The sequence below is a fragment of the Haliotis rufescens genome, unplaced genomic scaffold (genome assembly GCF_023055435.1).
Source record: "Haliotis rufescens isolate VD_foot unplaced genomic scaffold, xgHalRufe1.0.p SCAF_9, whole genome shotgun sequence".
Taxonomy (NCBI): domain Eukaryota; kingdom Metazoa; phylum Mollusca; class Gastropoda; order Lepetellida; family Haliotidae; genus Haliotis; species Haliotis rufescens.
This window is the reverse complement of record NW_025964383.1, coordinates 3213560-3235236: the sequence shown is the minus strand read 5'-3', so window position 1 is coordinate 3235236 and position 21677 is coordinate 3213560. Positions and strand designations below refer to the sequence as shown.

At 41.3% G+C, this 21677-nt stretch overlaps 2 protein-coding genes across 3 annotated transcripts in view; one reads left to right on the top strand and one right to left on the bottom strand.

Annotated features, from left to right (window-relative positions):
- The window catches only part of LOC124123232 (protein FORGETTER 1-like), a 490282-nt gene that overhangs the window by 196765 nt on the left and 271840 nt on the right, over positions 1 to 21677 (top strand). For both annotated transcript variants that reach the window (XM_048391344.1, XM_048391343.1), the window contains 3 exons: positions 7407 to 7497; positions 8032 to 8111; positions 11546 to 11613. In XM_048391344.1, coding sequence (XP_048247301.1) covers positions 7407 to 7497; positions 8032 to 8111; positions 11546 to 11613 — 239 coding nt within the window. The remainder of the gene's footprint in view (positions 1 to 7406; positions 7498 to 8031; positions 8112 to 11545; positions 11614 to 21677) is intronic.
- Positions 12179 to 14280, bottom strand: LOC125377551. The gene is made up of 2 exons (XM_048391345.1): positions 13808 to 14280; positions 12179 to 12962 (listed from the first exon to the last, which is right to left on the bottom strand). Exons 1-2 carry the CDS (start codon positions 13872 to 13874, stop codon positions 12418 to 12420), a joined length of 612 nt encoding a protein of 203 aa, XP_048247302.1. The 5' UTR covers positions 13875 to 14280; the 3' UTR covers positions 12179 to 12417.

Below are 21677 nucleotides of genomic sequence, written 5' to 3'. Positions count from 1 at the left end.
AATGACAGTAACTAATTTGAACATTCCCCAGTAATATCATAAAATACATCATAACTCATTACAGTCCGAGAGACAGCTTCCAGCCATATACTAGTATTGAAGGGACAATCGCTTTTGACAGTTTAAAAATAAACTCACCTTATGGTGCTTGGCAAGTCAAAACTGACCTCCCTGAATATGTTTTTTAGGTTTGACAGCAACTATGCTTGTGGATTTCAGAGATAGACATGATTTGTTAGCTAGATGTTATTACAATAAGCGAAAATGTCTTAAAAGTTCACAGTTTGTTTAATAGTACAAAAAGTGTGTTATAGATCTATCAACGTTTTCTTTTATTGAACATAATATTTGCACTATATTGCTGTAAGCTGTAAATAATCTAGCCTCCCCATGTACGTAACTTACATATATTTATGTATGACCAGAACAGCAAATAAAGTTCTGGTAGGTAGGTACCTCGGAGATTTATTGTGCGCTTTCCGACTTAAGCGTATCTCGCACACGGGGAAGCACTTATACTATTGGGGTAAAAAAGCGTAATGATTAAATAAAGAAGTGCAACCCCCCCCAAAATATAAGTTTACAGCCTATTCTAATAAAGTTAAGGGGGGTGGGGTTTGGCTGGGTGGGAGTGGGTGATAAAAGAATATTCAATAATATGGAAAAGTTTGGGTGTGGGGGTGTGGGGGTGAGGGTGGGGGGTCAAGCGTGGGAAGGCACGGTATCGCCTGGTGAGCGTGTGGCTAGAAGTCTAGCGGCGGTATCCTTGTAGTAGTCTCTTGGTCAGCTTCCCTTCCTGGGGGTTGGGATTCTGGTAGAGACTCTTGGCAAGGAGGGCGGCGGTATTGGCGACGAAGTGGTTTGAGGTCGGTACGCCACTACTCTGGAATAAGTGGTACAAGTCTGTGTAGTTTGTGATGTCGTACTCTATGTCCTGTCCCCCCTTCTTGTGCACCATGCCGAAAGGGACTCCTTGTTTGGCGTAGAGCTGTTCCTTTGGGGTGTTGACCTGGTCAGCCTGGAGATCCGGGTGGGCCTTGTAGTGGTTGATTGGAATGTCTGACTTTTCGACTAGTAAATAAAGTTCTTTGGTATGACCTCTTTTATCCCTGCTGATGTTATCCTAATGTTCAATTTCAGTCTGGCTCACCAAGCGTAAGAAAGCATTGTACATGTTTTGATAAACCACACTGATGCAATTAAGCAAATGAATATTTGCTGTGAGCAAATATCTATTTTCTATATATATTTGTGGATATGAAGCATTCTAGTTAATTGTGGATACACTGGGCACACATACATAACAAAAATGCTTGACAGGTGATTTGGTTCCTTGTCAACAAGACAGAATTGTGTTTATTTCCAGGCCATCCTGATCGTCGTTTACTACTATTAGGTGTATGGTTGGAGGCAAGATCAAAGACGCTGCACAGCATTTATTAGATAACAGACGGGGTCGTCCGTTTCGCTTTGAACAACCACCCCACCCTGACTGTAGGAGTTATATAATCGGTGCGCAAATAACTGTGTCAAGTCCACTGCCGGGCTGATGCGGTGTCAGTGTCAGCGATGAACATGAATGCTCAAATTATAGACCTGTAGCACTCACAAGTTTCTTAGCCAAAAAATTTGAAAAGTGTATATTCAATTCTCTGATAACAACAAATATAACCTTAGAAATAGATTCAACATACAAACAATCAAATGCAGAACACAGACCTATGCTTAATCATTTCTTCTGGATATGATCAACCTGCGGAACCCTCTATCCGATAAAGTAACTAATGCTCGCTCATTAAAAGAAATCAAATCCTTAATTAATCGTTCGCAATTATTAATAATTTTGACTTCAAATATTTTCATAGATCATGCCAAATTGTCCTCTGTTGCCTTAGGCTCGGCTGCAGTGACTTAAACGTTGATAAGTTTAGACGACATGTATCAGACATACCAGACTGCACTTGTGGATATCACCTTGAAGATGCAATTCACTTTTTCTATACCTGTCCAAAAATACGATAATATCAGAAACACTGTGTATTTCTACACACATGGGTATGGTCTAAAAATGATATTACATTGCAGTAGTTAAGCAGTTCTACAAACATGACTCTTCTTAAATCAGTTCACAGAACATCATTGTCAAAAGCAAAAGGTTTGAGTAGCTTAAGTTTATGCATGTAGTAAAGGAAAACTGCAATCCCTTATTTCACAGACACCACTTGCTTCAGTGTATTGGCTTTGTGTATTTCATTTGTGCATTTTGTATGTTTATGTTCAGCACTCTCTTATGTATATCCAGCTGTTGTTAAGTTGTTACCTGGAGAAGTATTTACATAAGCAAGTTTTGCTTGTTTACCGATCCAGATTTCTTTTGAAATAAAAATACGTTTAAGCCATCACAGCTAACCCTAAAACACATGATTGTAAACTATTCAAAAAGGGGCACAAATCTCTGGCTTCTTCTCGGGTGTCGGACTCAAACTCAAACTCATTTATTCTTAGAAAAACATGACATACAATTATCTACAATTTTTATTATGTACAATTTAACAAAAATAATAAAAATAGGATACCAATTATATTGTACACATTGTTAAGGAATTTAGATAGGCCTCTTAGATCTCTTACACTGTTAGTGGTCATAATTTTCTTAAATGTTTGGAAACTTAAGATATTGCTTATTTAAGAGTTCATATCGCCGTTGGTGAAAAGCTTCACATCGGCATAAATAATGCAATTCATCTCCCACAGCGATAGAATCACAGAGTGGACACTGGCTGTCTTCCCTGGGAATGTGACAAGCGTGACAAGAGACTGGGCTACCAGTCTGCAAGGACAGCTAAATAAACTTACGCATTTTTGAAAACTGATTGGTTACCCGTGATCTATGAAGATTTCGACAAAGGGCGCATTGTAATTAATTTCTTCAGCCTAAACAAACAGATAAATAACGGCGAAAGCTCATCGGATGTCGTTATTTGGAAATACTCCTGATGGTTACAGTTTAATAATAAAAAAAGTATCCCTGAGTGAAAGCATTTGCGGATTTCGGATTGCGTGGATGATACAATTACTACTCCCTTGTTGTCATCCACATTTTCTGGTATAACCCTACACTTGTGTATTTGTCGTAATTCACTTGCTGCTCAGTTAATGAATTTATAACATGTATACTTAGTTGTAGCACCACTCAGATTACCCGATGAAGGTTCCAATTTGGTCTTTCTTGTACCTGGGGTAATTATTCAATCTAAATCCAGGTTTGAAGTGAGGTGGAATGTGAGTTATGTAATATGCACGTGGCTGCCAGCAAGTGATGTATGATCAGTTGCTTTACTTTTTTTTGTAAATCAACGGATCATTCCCAGACATCAAAGGATCAACAGGAAATACGTTGATTGATTAATTACTGTTATCTTGCACAGTGGATATGTCAAAAGTAAGTGTTTACATGTGAAGGTAGGTTTAATAAACCTAGGGAACACACTCATATCATGGCGTGAAGTACAGATGTAAAAACAACATACTTTGTTCAAAGGGTAACCAATAATACACTGACTGGTTGTTTCATTGTTATCGAACTCAATGGATGTTTTGAAGAACTGTGGACATTATAAATATAGTTGTCACGTGGGCTTTCTCAGCTGACTTGGCACCTATGTGAAAGAACTGAAACAAACTAAGTGATCAGTTAAGAAACGAACACTGGTTATAATATCCGATACATTTAAATAACGTTTAAAAACGATATATTTAAATATTTTAATATATTTCATATATATTCCAACTATTGTTTCCAAATAATTATTATTAAAGTATTTGATTCTCACATACATTTGACATCGAATAAGTATTTTTGTACAGCTGCATACGCAATGGATATTGTTCCTTTATGTTGATATTCCCGGATGCATTATAACTTTGGTAGGTTGTAATAATGATATTTGCATTTTGTTTTCATTCATTCGCTGCACCTTTGAATAGAATCATTCTTGTTCCTTTCCGTTTGGTTGGGAAGTTGTTAGACGTTGTTTTCACAAGTATTTTCTTTTGTAAGCGTGTATATGTTACAGTCAATGTGTAAAATATGATTCACTCAGGCAATTTATTAAATATCTAAATATTTCAATCATTTTACAAATTGACTGAATAATCTGTCCATTTATTTAACCGACTGACTAAAAATGATAAAGACGATCAGAAGAGCTTAAACACATCACAATATATTAATTATGCTAAGAAAAGAAGCCAAACAATACAGAACTGTACTTGGTGATGATATTAAACATATACAAATATTTGGAATTCGTTATCATATTAATAAAGATGGACATATTTTTCAGTTAATTTGTAAAATAACTGAATATTTAGGCATTTAATAAATTTCCTTAGTGAAATCTGTTTACATTTTGAGTGTAAACATATACACACGGTAAAATAAGCAATGTTCAGATGAAATATTTACTTTGTGTTGCAAGTCAAAATAATGTACACGAAGATCGCACAATTACCAAGCAAGTGACTTATCAAAACTTCATCACCATTACCGATGCTCCCCACAAATATACCTACATTTCCAAAACTGTAATTCATTTTTGTTGATCAATGTGACCATACGTCCTACTATCAATAAAAATGCGCTTACGAATGGCGAGCACAGGTCGCGAACAAGTCTAGATTTCTGCTATATCATCCGGGTACTCACTGGGAAAATACAGTAATGCACAGGCAACAACTACTCCCGCGGAATTGCTTTAGATCAGTGCTCCTTTGTACGTTGAAATACTATATATTGTGAATACCAAAATGATGTATCAAGGATCAAGTAGAAGATACATTGACAGTAGCGCTGGGAGTTTATTGAACAGACCCGTGAAAATAACACTGCTGTATCTTATTATTTATTTTAGATGACGCAGTCAAAGCTCACTTCTCCTGGCGGCCATTATCGAACGGCCAGCTAAAACACAACCCCGCGCTTACGTCTACAGGTCTCTTCCTGTAGTACGATAATTAGTATTCTCTCCCTCAAGTGTATCCTCAATGATATAACCCACCCTCATTAATTACATGCTGCTCTTTTCCAGCCTCACGGCTATGGAGCTGAGATAAGGAGTCCAAGTCATCATAAAGTAATTAGGGTCCAATAAAAACAATGCGCCGCCAAACCTCATACATATTATCACTGAAAGTCGTACTACAGACGGTTAATGTCAAATCACAATAAAAGCATTTCAATGGCAATAACATGTTCCAGGACCATGTATTCTCTTAACACCATCGGATTTAGAAGGAATGGTCGTATAAAACAAGACAGATCTATTTAATCACAACAGTATTCATGTTATTCCCACAAAATCACATAAAGAAAGGAGACATTAGCAAATACATGTGTATGATCATTTTTCGTCAGGATAACAGAATTTTCTCTCCTTGTTACCACCTCCAAGTTCAGCTTAACATGGGTCTTATTTGGTCAAAAGTTTGTTCCCCCTCTAATGAGTGTGTCATGCGTTGCACATGAGTGGCAAACGGGGTGCACACGAGTGACCAACCTGATGCACACTGGTTGCGTAACGCGTTGCCCATGCGTGTAAGGGGAATGAACTTCTAGGCAGTAGTGTATGTTGTTTCACACTTCTTCAGCATGGACTCGGATATAAATATATTGTAAGCTATCAACTCCACAGTTATGTGGATCGCTGTCTCGATTAAGAACATTTTTTACGTGAAATCTTTGATGAGTTCTTTGTGTTTTCGAAGTGTCAATTTGAATCACATAGTTTAACAAAATGAAATGTCAACGTTTGAACGTAAAGCAGACTAATTGTTTGGCAAAATATCTATGGAAAAGAATGCCGCCATCTTAGATGAAGATAAATAAACTTACGACAGGTATGGGGCTATCTTCGATTTACGACAATCTTAAGATATCTTTGGGCTATGATAGCCTACAATTTCCTTACGATAAATTTACAAGTTTAGGGCTACCATCGTTTCGAAAATATAGGCCCAGGTTGTAAAAGGCCTCGAAATGCCCTCATCTCGCTCTTATATAGGGAGGTAGTAGGTATATATATTGTATGAGAGCCTCACTCATTTTGCTTTCGCTAACAATCAACACTTCCTAAAACAATATATATATATCCTGCCACAAAACACTCTCCTTCAAGAGAAGAAAGTTTAACTCTTGCAAAGACATACTCCACCTTACTATTCCATAAGTTTTGATCTTTATCTTGTGAAGAAACATCGGCAGTTGTGATTAGTGAACACTCCAATGGAATACACTGTTGTTCCGAAATAAACCTCAAAATGTTGCAATGACAAAATCTTGGCTTGGGTCTCTTTCTCAATTCTTTTGGTGCTTGTCCAATTTCTTTACAAAGTAACAAACAGGATGATCAATGTCATTCTTCCTGTAACAATACACCACCAGCACCAATGTCACTTTCATCCTTTTAAATGTTTTTGACCCCCTGCCATGAAGGAACGGAGTTGTCCGTCTGCTTCACAAAGGAGAAATTTTCTCAAAAACTGATGTTACTGGTTAAGTTAATTAATTTTTTACAGAGTTATGGCCCTTGTTCCATGCTTTTCAACTTAGTGCATACTGCATGAAATGGGTACACATTTTTTCAGAAACTACTGAAGTTGCATGAATGAAAGTTTGCATGCATATAAAAAATATTCTTGTCAAGAACGAGTTAGAAAATTGGGGCCGTAAATTATTTTTGTACACAGTTAATGCCCTTGATTGATATATTTTTATTACTGCATAGTGTGTGCAATGGAGACAAGTGTTCTCAGAAAGTACTATAGTTACATGAATGGAAGTTTGCAAGCTTATCTTATGATGACAGTTTGAACATTTGTGCCATAAATTATGTTTTTCCAGAGTTACTTCCCTTGCTACATGTTTTTCTCCCCTGCAGTGTCTGCAGTGGGAACCGACTTTTTCAGAAACTTCAGAAGTTACATATGAAACTTTGCATGCTTATATAAGAAATACTTATCAAGATTAAAAACTAGGTGCCATAAATTATGTTTTTCCAGAGTAACATCCATTGCTACATGTTTTTAGATTTTGTGCATTAACAGTTATGACCCTTGATCCATGTTATTTTTCTATATTTTGTGCATAGTGTCTGCAATGGGAAATTTTCTATTGATGTTACATGAGTTAAACTTTGCAAGGTTATCTAAGTACAAAAACCAGATTTCCTCATGACAAAAAGCCATCCCAGTGCCTTTCTCTTTTCAAGGATAGGACTCTTTGTTTTTATAGCTAATATTAACTTCAATTTTATTCACTACTATATGAACAAACAAAATTCCAATGTGCCCCGTGCATGGCGGGGGCATATATAGTGATAATGCTGTTTTCTTTGGCTTAATTTCAGGCATTTATGGAGAGACTTGGACTGTGGGGAGATGGCGCACCATTCAAAACATTTGAACATTTCATGGAATCAGTTCAGAAGAAGGGTTTAGGTAGGAGTGCATGTGTGCTTCGTCTGGTCAGTGTAGTATGCCAGGTGTAATTCCCCATGAAAATATGAAGGACACCTGCTGGTTAAATTAGGTGTCTCAGAATGTGGCCTTGGCCATCCCTCCTACTATGATCATATTGACGGACATCTATTGAGTGTTCAATATTTCTGTTGGTCTCAAAGAAACTGCATTTAACTGTTCCAGAACCTTATTATGGGGAATGTTTTTTGTTGAATTTGTGCTGTAAAATAACAAAATTTTGCAAGACTGGATTTATTCATCACATGAAATTAAAAAATTCTATTTTTTTTGTGGCATTTCAAAGTATGTTTTAAATTAAGACTCAAAGAAGTAAGATGTTGGTTGTATGTAGTATGTTGGTGCTAGTAATGGGCCAGGTTCAGATGTATTTCCTTAAGACCAAATAAAAATACCAGTGTAACATTTAAGGCTAATGTTTTTGAGAATAGAATATGAAATAATGTTTGACAAAAAGATTGAATGGTATCATCAGCATGCATTTTGTGTGGCCAGGGGTTGCTGAAATGTTGGCTATGGAAATGAAGGCATCAGGAATGTACGTGTCACGAGGCCTCAGCTTCAAACAGGCAGAGGTGAGACACCCATTTTGGCTCATCAACTGGACAGTCTTGTGACACACATGCAGGCTACACACATAATCTTGTGACACACATGTAGGCTACACAGACAGTCTTGTGACACACATGTAGGCTACACAGACAGTCTTGTGACACACATGCAGGCTACACACATAATCTTGTGACACACATGCAGGCTACACAGACAGTCTTGTGACACACATGTAGGCTACACACATAATCTTGTGACACACATGTAGGCTACACACATAATCTTGTGACACACATGCAGGCTACACACATAATCTTGTGACACACATGCAGGCTACACAGACAGTCTTGTGACACACATGCAGGCTACCCAGACAGTCTTGTAACACACATGCAGGCTACACACATAATCTTGTGACACACATGCAGGCTACACAGACAGTCTTGTGACACACATGTAGGCTACACAGACAGTCTTGTGACACACATTTAGGCTACACACATAATCTTGTGACACACATGTAGGCTACACACATAATCTTGTGACACACATGTAGGCTACACAGAGTCTTGTGACACATGTAGGCTACACAGACAGTCTTGTGACACACATTTAGGCTATACACATAGTCTTGTGACACACATGCAGGCTACACAGACAGTCTTGTGACACACATGCAGGCTACACACATAATCTTGTGACACACATGCAGGCTACACAGACAGTCTTGTGACACACATGTAGGCTACACACATAATCTTGTGACACATGCAGGCTACACAGACAGTCTTGTGACACACATGTAGGCTACACACATAGTCTTGTGACACACATGTAGGCTACACAGACAGTCTTGTGACACACATGTAGGCTACACACATAGTCTTGTGACACACATGTAGGCTACACACATAATCTTGTGACACACATGCAGGCTACACTGACAGTCTTGTGATACACATGTAGGCTACACACATAATCTTGTGACACACATGTAGGCTACACACATAATCTTGTGACACACATTCAGGCTACACACATAGTCTTGTGACACACATGTAGGCCACACAGACAGTCTTGTGACACACATGCAGGCTACACACATAATCTTGTGACACACATGTAGGCTACACACATAATCTTGTGACACACATGCAGGCTACACAGACAGTCTTGTGACACACATGTAGGCTACACACATAGTCTTGTGACACACATGTAGGCTACACAGACAGTCTTGTGACACACATGTAGGCTACACAGACAGTCTTGTGACACACATGCAGGCTACACTGACAGTCTTGTGATACACATGTAGGCTACACACATAATCTTGTGACACACATGCAGGCTACACAGACAGTCTTGTGACACACATGCAGGCTACACACAGTCTTGTGACACACATGTAGGCCACACAGACAGTCTTGTGACACACATGCAGGCTACACACATAATCTTGTGACACACATGCAGGCTACACAGACAGTCTTGTGACACACATGTAGGCTACACACATAATCTTGTGACACACATGCAGGCTACACAGACAGTCTTGTGACACACATGCAGGCTACACTGACAGTCTTGTGATACACATGTAGGCTACACACATAATCTTGTGACACACATGCAGGCTACACAGACAGTCTTGTGACACACATGCAGGCTACACTGACAGTCTTGTGATACACATGTAGGCTACACACATAATCTTGTGACACACATGCAGGCTACACAGACAGTCTTGTGACACACATGCAGGCTACACACATAGTCTTGTGACACACATGTAGGCCACACAGACAGTCTTGTGACACACATGCAGGCTACACACATAATCTTGTGACACACATGCAGGCTACACAGACAGTCTTGTGACACACATGTAGGCTACACACATAATCTTGTGACACACATGCAGGCTACACAGACAGTCTTGTGACACACATGTAGGCTACACACATAATCTTGTGACACACATGCAGGCTACACACATAATCTTGTGACACACATGCAGGCTACACAGACAGTCTTGTGACACACATGTAGGCTACACACATAATCTTGTGACACACATGCAGGCTACACAGACTGTCTTGTGACACACATGCAGGCTACACAGACAATCTTGTGACACACATGCAGGCTACACAGACAGTCTTGTGACACACATGCAGGCTACACTGACAGTCTTGTGACACACATGTAGGCTACACACATAATCTTGTGACACACATGCAGGCTACACACATAATCTTGTGACACACATGCAGGCTACACAGACAGTCTTGTGACACACATGTAGGCTACACACATAATCTTGTGACACACATGCAGGCTACACAGACAGTCTTGTGACATACAGTCAGGCTACACACAGTCTTGTGACACACATGTAGGCCACACAGACAGTCTTGTGACACACATGCAGGCTACACAGACAGTCCTGTGACACACATGTAGGCTACACACATAATCTTGTGACACACATGCAGGCTACACAGACAATCTTGTGACACACATGCAGGCTACACAGACAGCCTTGTGACACACATGTAGGCTACACACATAAACTTGTGACACACATGCAGGCTACACAGACAGTCTTGTGACACACATGTAGGCTACACAGACAGTCTTGTGACACACATGTAGGCTACACAGACAGTCTTGTGACACACATGCAGGCTACACACATAGTCTTGTGACACACATGTAGGCTACACACATAATCTTGTGACACATGTAGGCTACACACATAATCTTGTGACACACATAATCTTGTGACACACATGCAGGCTACACTGACAGTCTTGTGATACACATGTAGGCTACACACATAATCTTGTGACACACATGTAGGCTACACAGACAGTCTTGTGACACACATGTAGGCTACACACATAATCTTGTGACACACATGCAGGCTACACACATAATCTTGTGACACACATGCAGGCTACACACATAATCTTGTGACACATGCAGGCTACACACATAATCTTGTGACACACATGCAGGCTACACAGACAGTCTTGTGACACACATGCAGGCTACACAGACAGTCTTGTGACACACATGCAGGCTGCACAGACAGTCTTGTGACACACATGTAGGCTACACACATAATCTTGTGACACACATGCAGGCTGCACAGACAATCTTGTGACACACATGCAGGCTACACAGACAGTCTTGTGACACACATGCAGGCTACACAGACAATCTTGTAACACACATGCAGGCTACACAGACAGTCTTGTAACACACATGCAGGCTACACAGACAGTCCTGTGACATAAATGTATTCTACACATCAGACCGTCTTGTGACACATTGATTATTTACAGACTGCCGTCATATTGCTGAGAGCAGTGTTAAACAACAAACAAACAAAACATGGAGGCTACACATCAGACAGTCTTGTGATACTCATATTTTTTTTATGTTTCAGTTTGTGACAGTCCAGTCAGAGTTAAGCAAGGAGCACAAGAAGATGTATGACGCAGCAGCACATGTTTGGTAGGTACATATTGTTTGAAGTGGACATAGACAATATTTGGCTCCAGAGGACTTTATGATGATCCCTAACAGCACCATTATCCCGCGATATGCCAAGGAGAGGCACGGGCCACCGAGCCGGGGATGCCCGTGCCTATAATAAAAACAGAAGATGAGATTGGGTTAAATGGCCGAGGGTGTGCAGGTACTAGTGGGCTACTTAGCTGCTAATTGTGTATACCAAAATGCTACCGTTGCCATGGCCACGCGCGTGGCCAATGGCAATTGCAGCTAGCGCTGCTGGCCTGAGACTGCAACCGCTGTCCGGCCCCCACTGTAGCATATTTAACCGCTACCATTGCTTGGCAACTCCCACGCTGCCAAAAGCAGCTCCACGCTGCTGGCCTAAGCAGATCCCACTGCCCGGCCCCATTAGCAAAACCATTGTGCGGCTCCCGCCGCGGACCCAACTGTCAGCTACCGCTTGACAAGACGACTTCCGCCGCCGGGCCCATGTACGTGGCAATTGTTTGCCCCAACGTATGTTATTTTACGATTCCCCGGCTGAAAAGTCGGGAAAGACAAGGTTCCCACTGAGAAGCAGGTAACCCCGGAAAGGTTCCCGCTGAAAAGCAGGTAGCCTTAAGCACGAGTATTAATTTGGAAGCAAGTTAATTTGTTACTAGCAGTGTAGCCCACAAGAACCCCGCCACAAAGCACCAGAGTGCTACCCCACACCCACGGCCACGCGATACGCGGAGATAGCATTGTTGCCGGGCTTGCCTATGTACTGAAAGGAAACACTAACCTGTGGAGATAATATCCTTACTGGCGCAAAACAAGCGCCAGAGCATGCAATAAATTGTCCGTAAACACACACAGTCCTTTGTCACTGAGGTGGACGCCCTCCCAGGCGTACCATGTCTTGTCTGATGCCAGGATCTGGGGATGTGGCACCATTGTACCGCCGAGCTCTTTGACTCGGTTGGCCAGTTGGCGGTTGATATTCTTCCGCATCCCCTCGATCTTTAGTGGGTCCCTGGCATCGTGCCAGTAGCGCCTGGGCAGCATTGAGGATACGATGATCTTGGTGTCAGGAAGCTGGAGTTGTATCCGAAGGATTGATGCCACCATGTCAAGGTAGAGTTGGCTGCCCTTGACCGAGCACAGGTCGTTGGAGCCAAGGTGAATGATGAGGGCTCTGGGGCTGCGCCGTGACGCCTTGACCTGTGCATCCAGAATGGTGTCCAGCTCCTTCCACCTCATCCCCCCTCGTGCCAGCCATAGCATCCTCGGTTGGTTCGGACTGGTGCCCTTCAGGAGCAAGTACTGCCGTGCCCTGGCCATGTAGCTGGATCCCACCATCCAAACTGTTAACAATAAGAAGTGTAGTAAGTACCGTGAAAGACTATTTGAATTAATTGTGCAACATTGAATTTGTTGGTAAGCGTATGTAAGCATTGTAGCAATCTGATTTCCACCTGCTGTATTGTTGTATGAGGTGTTCGGGCACCCCGTTCATGGCTGCTGATGTGGCTGCCCCAATGCGGAAGGAGTGCGAAGAATAGCAGGCCGTGTTTATGTTGCTGTGTGCTAAGGCCTTTTTTAGGAGTGCCTGGAATTGGTACCTTGTAACAGGGGAATGGTCAAAGTGAACGAATGCATGTTGTGGGCCAGAGGGGCGCGCCTCCAGGTAGTGCTTGATGGCGACTACCGGACATAGCGGATTACCTGGTATAGATGACATTGTAACTGTTGTCCCCATCCTGTACTGATCAGACTTTGAGTGTGGTAAATGGATTGAAAGCTGCTGTGGGTTGCCCGAGAAGCTTAAATTCTGGATGGCGCAACCTGTTTTTGAGGGTCCAGTTTGGACCAGTTCGCTAACCCTAAAGAAACCGAAGAAGGCTGTGCAGTAGACTGCCTTGAACAGCCTGGCTTCCTATGCTGATGAGCATACGTGAGGCAGATTATTGGTTACTACCTGCAGCAGATCTGCAGTGATCGGTTTTCTGGTGTCTGGTCGGCCCGCTGATTTGTGCAAGCCGGTTAAAATCTTGCCTACCAGGAAATGGTTTGTACAGTCGGTGAGCCCTTGGAATTTGTGGTGTGAAGACAGTGCTGCAATGTAAGTCTTGACTGTGTTAGGGGAGTGGTGAGTGACTGACAGATAAGCAATAAATTTTACCACCTGATCCAGCGGGACTGGCCACACCTCTTGTAGCTGGTGTGTGGACCGGAACTGGTGCAAGGCATTGATGCCCGTTTGGTAAGTGGCCCATGTATTAGTAGACAGAGATTGTTGTAGGAGTCTGCCGGCTTCCTGCCTCAGATCAGCCATATGTTGCACGGGATAGGTGTGGGGTTCTGGTCCGCGGCTGGTGCTGCCTCTCGGAAGCGTTTGAGCTGAAACCTTGAGAGAGCATCGGCAATAGTGTTAGCAGTGGAACATACATACTTTGCCTTAAACATAATATTATATCGGAGGCACTGCAGGATTAGGCGACGGAGTAGGCTCATCACTCTGGGGGCCTTGGTTGACTGCTTGTTGATTATTGTTACGACGGCTTGGTTGTCGTAGTAAAAGAGGACCTTTTTGTTTGCGAGTTGCTTGCCCCAGATTTGGATGGCCAGTGTGATGGGGAACAGCTCCAGGAGCGTCAAGTCCCATGTAGTTCCATCCGTCACCCACTGGGGTGGCCATGCGCCGTTAAACCATTGGGCCTGTATGGGGTCGGTTGGACCCCATTCCCTCGAAAGCAGGTCCTAGAGCTATGGGAATGTTTGCCACACCTACCGCATTTGTGAGTGTACTTACAGTTGACGCTGCTACAGCCAAATTTATTGAAATCCCAGCATACCTGACTGGCGATGTCCCCCTGTACGCGTGTCATTGCGCCCTGTCCGCCTGATTCTGGTTGTAGTACCGGCTGTGTTACCATGTACTTCAGCCACAACTCCCCGTCGATGTTGTCCCAGCGTCGTGAGGGGTCCCTTGACATTCTGTGTCGGAATTGTTGGTCGTAGGTTGACCAGGCATCCCCCCCGAATCGAAGTGCCGCCATTCTTATGGTTTCCATGTAGGACAGCAACCCCTGGGTTGTGCGGACCTCGGAGTGCCTACTAACATATATACACATGAAAATGTGGAAAGCTGAAGTCCAGCTTGCCAGGGACAGGCGCTTTGGTTGCTGCTTTATTGGTTTAAAAATTACCTTACCTGAGGAGTCGTACGCCATGGTAATCGTACCGTCCTCGTGACTTCCCTCGGTAATTGGTAGGATTGTGCCGAGGTCGACATACGACTACTTTTTTCCCTCACCAGTTGTTTGACGTGCGCGTCTATTCCGTCCTCACGGAAGGAAAGGGAATCCCCGTATCCTGCGATGTGATTGGCTGGCCAAGCCGCGTCACCGTCGGCCTCGTGAGCATCGGGGATTCTCCCTATGTTGGGCGAAATGGCGGGAGAACTAAAACCAAGCCTTACCTGTTGGTTTGCGCTAACCGGGCCGAGCGCTGAATGTTCCAGCAGCTGGAGTATTTTTTCCAGTTGCTCGTTTACCTGGGTGGCCGAGTTGGCAGCCTGCGCGGCATTTACAAGCTGCGCCAATTGTACGTTAATTCTGTTGCCACCTTCGATATTTCTGTAATTGGCAGACTCACCATCAGCTGTTGCCTCCTGTACAATGTGTACTCCCGGGGTTTGTATTCTGGTTGTCCTGGCCTGCTTGGCTCCCCTCACAAGCTTGTGGTTGACGGCTGCTCTTCTCTTGGGAGGCATCACGAAAGGTCGAGGTGGTGAGTTGGTATTCCACAAGCGTAAAATTGTCTCGAGGGTGACGTTCGGGAGTAGAACGAAATAAATGCGATACGGCGAGTGCTGAAATAGATGGTATTCAAAGCGTAATCGGTGAAACGGTCGCGACTGGGTACAAAGGAAACGTACAAAGCGAAAGCGATTAGATACAGTGACACACGTGTGTACTTGGGGAAGAGCTGTTCGCGAATGACGGACTAACAAAGGGCGGGATGATGCTTGGGCGGGATTATTCCCCGGGCACGGTGCCGAGTGGTGACCCGGGGTGATTGAGTTACGAGGGGTGATTGGGTTACAGACGTAATTAGCCCATGGTTTGGATACGCGCGATAAAGTCATTTAGTAGTTAGTACTAAATGTAAGTAATGATAGCTCAAATATGACAGTCAGCCGAAATTGCTTTTCTGAGATTGGGGTATATTTTCAGTGAATTGTCGCTTTGAAATGCTTGACTTTTCAGTGCTAAGAAAGCAAAACTCCAGAAGACCTGAATGTTAAAGGTTTCCATAGGGTATGAGTGGCACAGCTAGCCCAGCAATTGAGTTGACCAAATAACACTATATATGCCAACCAAAATTTATTCTAAGTGAACGAACACAAGTCAATTAATTAAACGTCCTCTTGTTTAGACAACACAAGGTGTGGGAATCTGATTCACTGAGATCATTTCTAGCAACCTGTAAGGATTCAGATGTGTTATCCTCCGCCTTGAATTGGGGCTGCGGATACAGGAACGGAGTTCATTCCTGGTGATCTTTCGGTGTCAAAGCACGCGATCGTACAAAATGGCTAAACTTCCGGTATACTGGTTACGAATTTGTCTGGCTCATTCAGGATCTGTTATCATATCGTACTCCAGTGAGATATTGTCAATAGAATAGCTAGCCGTTTCATCCCCAGTGACTTAGATTACTCTGCTGTAGTCATTAAAAGTGAGTTCTTATTCTAACCTATCGCCTAGGAATGCTTGATAGAAGGGAATGTGACTATCTAGTAATTCAAAGTCAAGCGGAATATAGAATCGGTTAACTAATGCATCAGCAACAGCCTTATCTTCTACGACGGTACTATCACCAGTAGAAGCATCTACACGCAGTCTCAATGCGTTCTGATTACAAATACCTTGGTACTGTAAGTTTTCCCGTTCTTTAGTCGTTCTCCAGAGATCCATGTAACAGAAGTATACATCTCTGTCGTCAATACTCAAAACTTCATTGCCGCTAATTTTAATCGTGATTTTCTTAACAAACGCACGACCTATGTTCTGAACGAGCTCCCTGTTAACATGGCAGAATTTAAAATAATTGTAAATGATAGTCGGGTACATGTAGTTCCTGGAACTAACACATTGTGTGCTCCGAGATTAGGAAAGCGAACCAGAAGTGTTTGATTCTGATCAATGGTACTCGGGTTATTAGTTCTAGTTACAGACTGGCGAATTGCTTTGACCCCTAATGGATCCCGAAGTCTACATGGGGGTTTAACTTGCATCCGTATTGCAAAGACATTGTTATATTGAAATTATGTAACCTTATGTTTAATATAAAAATGGATGATTTTAATCTAGATAACTTTGATAATCCGAGTACAATCGAAGAGGGTACTGATGAAACTAGCTTTATGAATCTCAACGATGTACTTTCCAATCAACCGTTAATGATTATTACGATGCCTTAAAAGATAGTCCTATTGGTCGTGACTATTCAAAGTTTACAATAGATAGTAAAGGAATATTGGGACTGCGTGGCTCTCCGGATATTGATCTTATGAATCTCGTACTCGTAAGCCCCTAGCCTTGTCTACAATAGCCAGTAAATACGGCATCAACACTGTTCGTAATGAGTTAGGTTTTGTAGACTACACACTAGAAAAAATTTCTGCGAATACTACTAAGGTTCTTCAGACTGTGCGTACTAAACTCGGTAACATAGATAAAGATCATTTGGAAGAAAGCTCGAAGCTGGCCTCGGACGGATTTGGAGAAATCTTGGATACCTACTACGATAATTCCACGTTACAGGTATCACCATCCTCGGAGTTCAGTATTAGGGAATTACGAGGCCTTGACAAGTCAATGCAAACAATGCGTGGAGAACTCATCAATAATATAGCCAAGCTATCCGACCTCGACAAGCATATAGCTTATGAGAAAACAAAACTTGAACAGGCGGGCGATGAATTCAGTAGACGCCGCGTTGCTGAAAGATTTTGTAACTTAGAAGACGAAAGATCGGAGCGTCTTCCAGTAATAGAAAGGCACTTCGTTCACAAATCAGTTGAATTCGAGAAACTATCGATCAAGTCCTCAATGATAATACTGCACTGGCCGATAAAATTAAAACATTGTTCAGAGAACAGGTGATAACCATTGCCAGTATTTTAACCGCATTGGGTTTTATTATATCGACTTTGACTCTCGCATTAACCGGTGGTACAGGAGGTGGCACACCACCTAGTTATAAAAATGGTGTAAAAGAGTGGATAAAAAAGCATTTAAAAGCATTAGGAGAAGCATCGATATGTTGTTGATTTTTAGCAGCAATATGTGGTGACACTTGTGGTTGTGCGTCAGTAGATGTGTTAGTAGAAGCGTCAGTAGATATCTGTGGCTTGACTATACTTTTCGCCTGTGTTTGTTTGCGTTATTAATTCGGTATTAATATCTGAATTTATACCTGGTTTTTGTTGATCGGAAGCAATAACAATTTTATCATTATAACCGATCACTTGACCGATCTTAAGTTCCATATTACTCGTGGACATATATAGTCCCGGCGCATAAACGTAGTCTACTTTGGATTGAGCGTACTGTAATACATCTTGATAACGCTTTATAGAAGATGGTATGTCAATGGATGAATTAAAAGCATCCTCTACGTTTGCGACAAACTGTTTTTGCGCATTGAGCGCCGTCCCAGAAACAATTATTCCCGTTCGTGTTTGCGATTGTGCACCAAGAATTGCCCATACATAAGTTCTTATTGATTCATTAACTCTTACAACTCCTGGGTTAGTAAAATTATTTTCTGTTTCATCATTAAGAAATTCATTCCAATCATTTGCGGTATTGTTTAGTTGCACAAATTTTGTAACAATATAAGCTAAACCACCCTTAAAACTCATAAGATCTCCTCTCCAATCGTTACTCGAAAGTTCCCAGCCATGATAAAGATTATGCATTCTTACAAAAAGATTGTTTTTCTGTAACAACTTAAATGGATTGAATGGTTGATGAGTTTTTTTAACTAAATCATCACTTTCTTCTCTAACAGTTCTTTGTCCACTGTATGGAACACCTAGACCATGGTTAAGTCCTTTAATGCGCCAATCTTTACTTGTAGAAACATTAAGTTCATTACAAATATGTTCGAAGGCCCTCTTATCATACGGATTATTTGTGGAATTCCATGCTCGATCTGCGGTAATGGAGCACTAGTTTCTTTAAGTATACGTCTAATCTGATAGTACACGTGAAATGATAAAACAGACTCATTAAGTTCAAATCCTGGGGCATAAAGAGATACACCACATCCTGTTGTTGCACACCATATGGCAAAGTTTAACTGGTTCTGCCAAAATTGCATTGGATTGTGGAACCAATCATGTACCATTTTATCGCTAGTTGCCGTGACCCTGTATTTTTTTAAGATATCAGAGAATTTAACAAAGAAATTAGCACCAGAGGCACTTACTAAAATCAACTGATTAGTAATGTAAGTTGATTTCATATTTAAGTTATGATATAGTATCATTGTATATTTAATATGTATGTTACACTCCTAGGAATAACAAATAGCCAGTCTATTCGACTGCTTCATACTATCGATAACTCGGATGGTCAACTTGAAGTCGCTATCTGCAAGGTAACATATTACCCGCGGTGGATCAATATAGGTGCTGCGTGATATAATAATCAGGTAATACTTATTGATAATGACAATATAAAAGGCAAAAACATTATTATACCTGATGGGTATTACAGCGTATGCTCACTCAATGATGAAATTTTTAAGCCTAATGGAGTCTCACACAAAATGAGTCGAATGGGATGCTGATTTTAATCGCTGGAGAAGATGAAATACTTCTTTCCCGTGGCATAGCAGCTACACTTGGATTTGTAAGAGGAGGAGTAATATAAATACCCAACAAAACAGTGCATGGAATTAAATTGCCCGATTTAAATCCCTATAAAGAGTTGTGCATCCATCTTGATCAGATCAGTACAACGGATAATATTCAACTCGAAAGTCCTTCACCTCTGCTGAGAGCTATATGGAGTCTCACACAAAATGAGTCGAATGGAATGTTGATTTTAATCGCTGGAGAAAAGCAAATATTTCTTAAAAAGAACACAGGAGAAACCCATTAATACAACCCAATGAAACACGGCATGGAGTTAAATCACCTGATTTAGTTCCCTATAAAGAGTTGTGCATCCATCTTGATCAGATCAGTACAACGGATAATATTCAACTCGAAAGTCCTTCAACTATGCTTAGAGCTATTCCAGTCAAAGATGAAAAATACAATAGCGGTAGAACGGAATCTTTCTCATCATTACAATATAAAAAATTAAAGCGGGGTATTATTTCAGACCTCAAAATTTCTGTATTAGATTTAGAACATCAACCTGTACATACAGGATACTTGAGTGTAACACTCCATATTATAAATAATGGTTGATTCATCAGGCCCTGGAACGCATATCCTTAGACAATGTAATACAATTGCGCTTTCCGATCTTTGAGACACAGAAGGATTCGGTAAACCGGGTACCGATGGTAAGTTATACGCTTTACACTTACAAGATAATGTATACAAGTGGAAAGAAGTTGCATTCCCAGTTAATCTAGGAGATTTAAGTGCTCACTTCATACAATCTTACTCTCAACAATGATAATAAATGGACTATGATCGAAGCAAAAATTGAGTGGCTACTGAATATCGTCATTACCCCACCGTATGTGATGATGGGTAAGGGACATCATTTAACTAAGATAATAAATAGGTGGGATCGTACTCGGGGCTTATATCCCATCAAAACGAAAAAGTGTGTTAGTCTCTCCCCTGCCAGAAAACCCAGGCCATATGTTATCGAGTCGTTCAGCATAAAGAAATGTTAGTTTAAATTTGGTTACTGAATTCAATGATATTAAAGATAACTTGAAAGGATATACCTGCTCTTTCTACAATTATTATTGAAGTCTTGTTTGGGGATGCATCAGAAGATGCCTTCGAGATATTTCCAGGTCTATCAATTAAATGGCTCAAGCAAGACCAACGTCGACGTTGTAGTATTATTTATGTAGGAGCATCACCCGTTGCAACCCTTGAGGGGGTCCAAATTATGAAAGGTGATAGCATTTCTCTTACTAAGATATTTATGCCGTATAATATACATTTAATAAGGTTGATGTATACTCTCAAAACATTGAAGCAAGACCAATTAAAGACTATTATATGATATAATAATAAACATTGTGAGTTTATATCCGGCGCTCGATGAAGCATCTGAAAAGATGGATAATGTTGATGGATTTTGATTACATCAAATAAGCGACATAAAACATCGAATAGAGAAGGAGAGGGAGATGAGACTTGGATTGTATAAAAATTATCGTAGATCTGTGAATGCTCTCGACGGAGTTGACACTGCACTTGTAACAGCTGGCTTAGGACTCGGTGTAGCCGGTGTTGGTTTATCGTACTTGGCATGGAAATAGCCGCCGGAGTCTCAGGATTGGCAGGAATAGCGATAAAATTTATTTCTCGTAAGTTGCAAAAGAAAGCATTAAAACATGATAATATTAGGATTCTCGCCGAAGCAAAGTTGAACAGCATTAAGGACCATATTTCAACAGCAATGGCTGATTGTAAGATATCCGAGGAGGAGTTTCGTTTAGTGCTGTCAGAACCCACCAAATACAAGGCAATGAAGCAGGAGATTCGATCTAATTCTCGTAAAACCAGTGGTATTAGCAAAGCCGAGAAAAAAAGTTCATAGAACAGGGGAGACAACAAGCGCCTCAATTATTCCGTGCCAAAACCAAAGAACTGGTTGGAGATTAAAAATAGATTGCTTGATCACGTTGGATCACACTACAATAATTTAGACGAATGCTTACATAAGTATATAATAATGTCAACAACATTTATGCTCCAGGACAAAATTATCAAATGGCGAGAATTACCACAGGGTATGTATTATATCAGTGATGTCAAACCAACCAAATACGGCCATCAATTGTTTCTTTCCAATTTCGAAAAA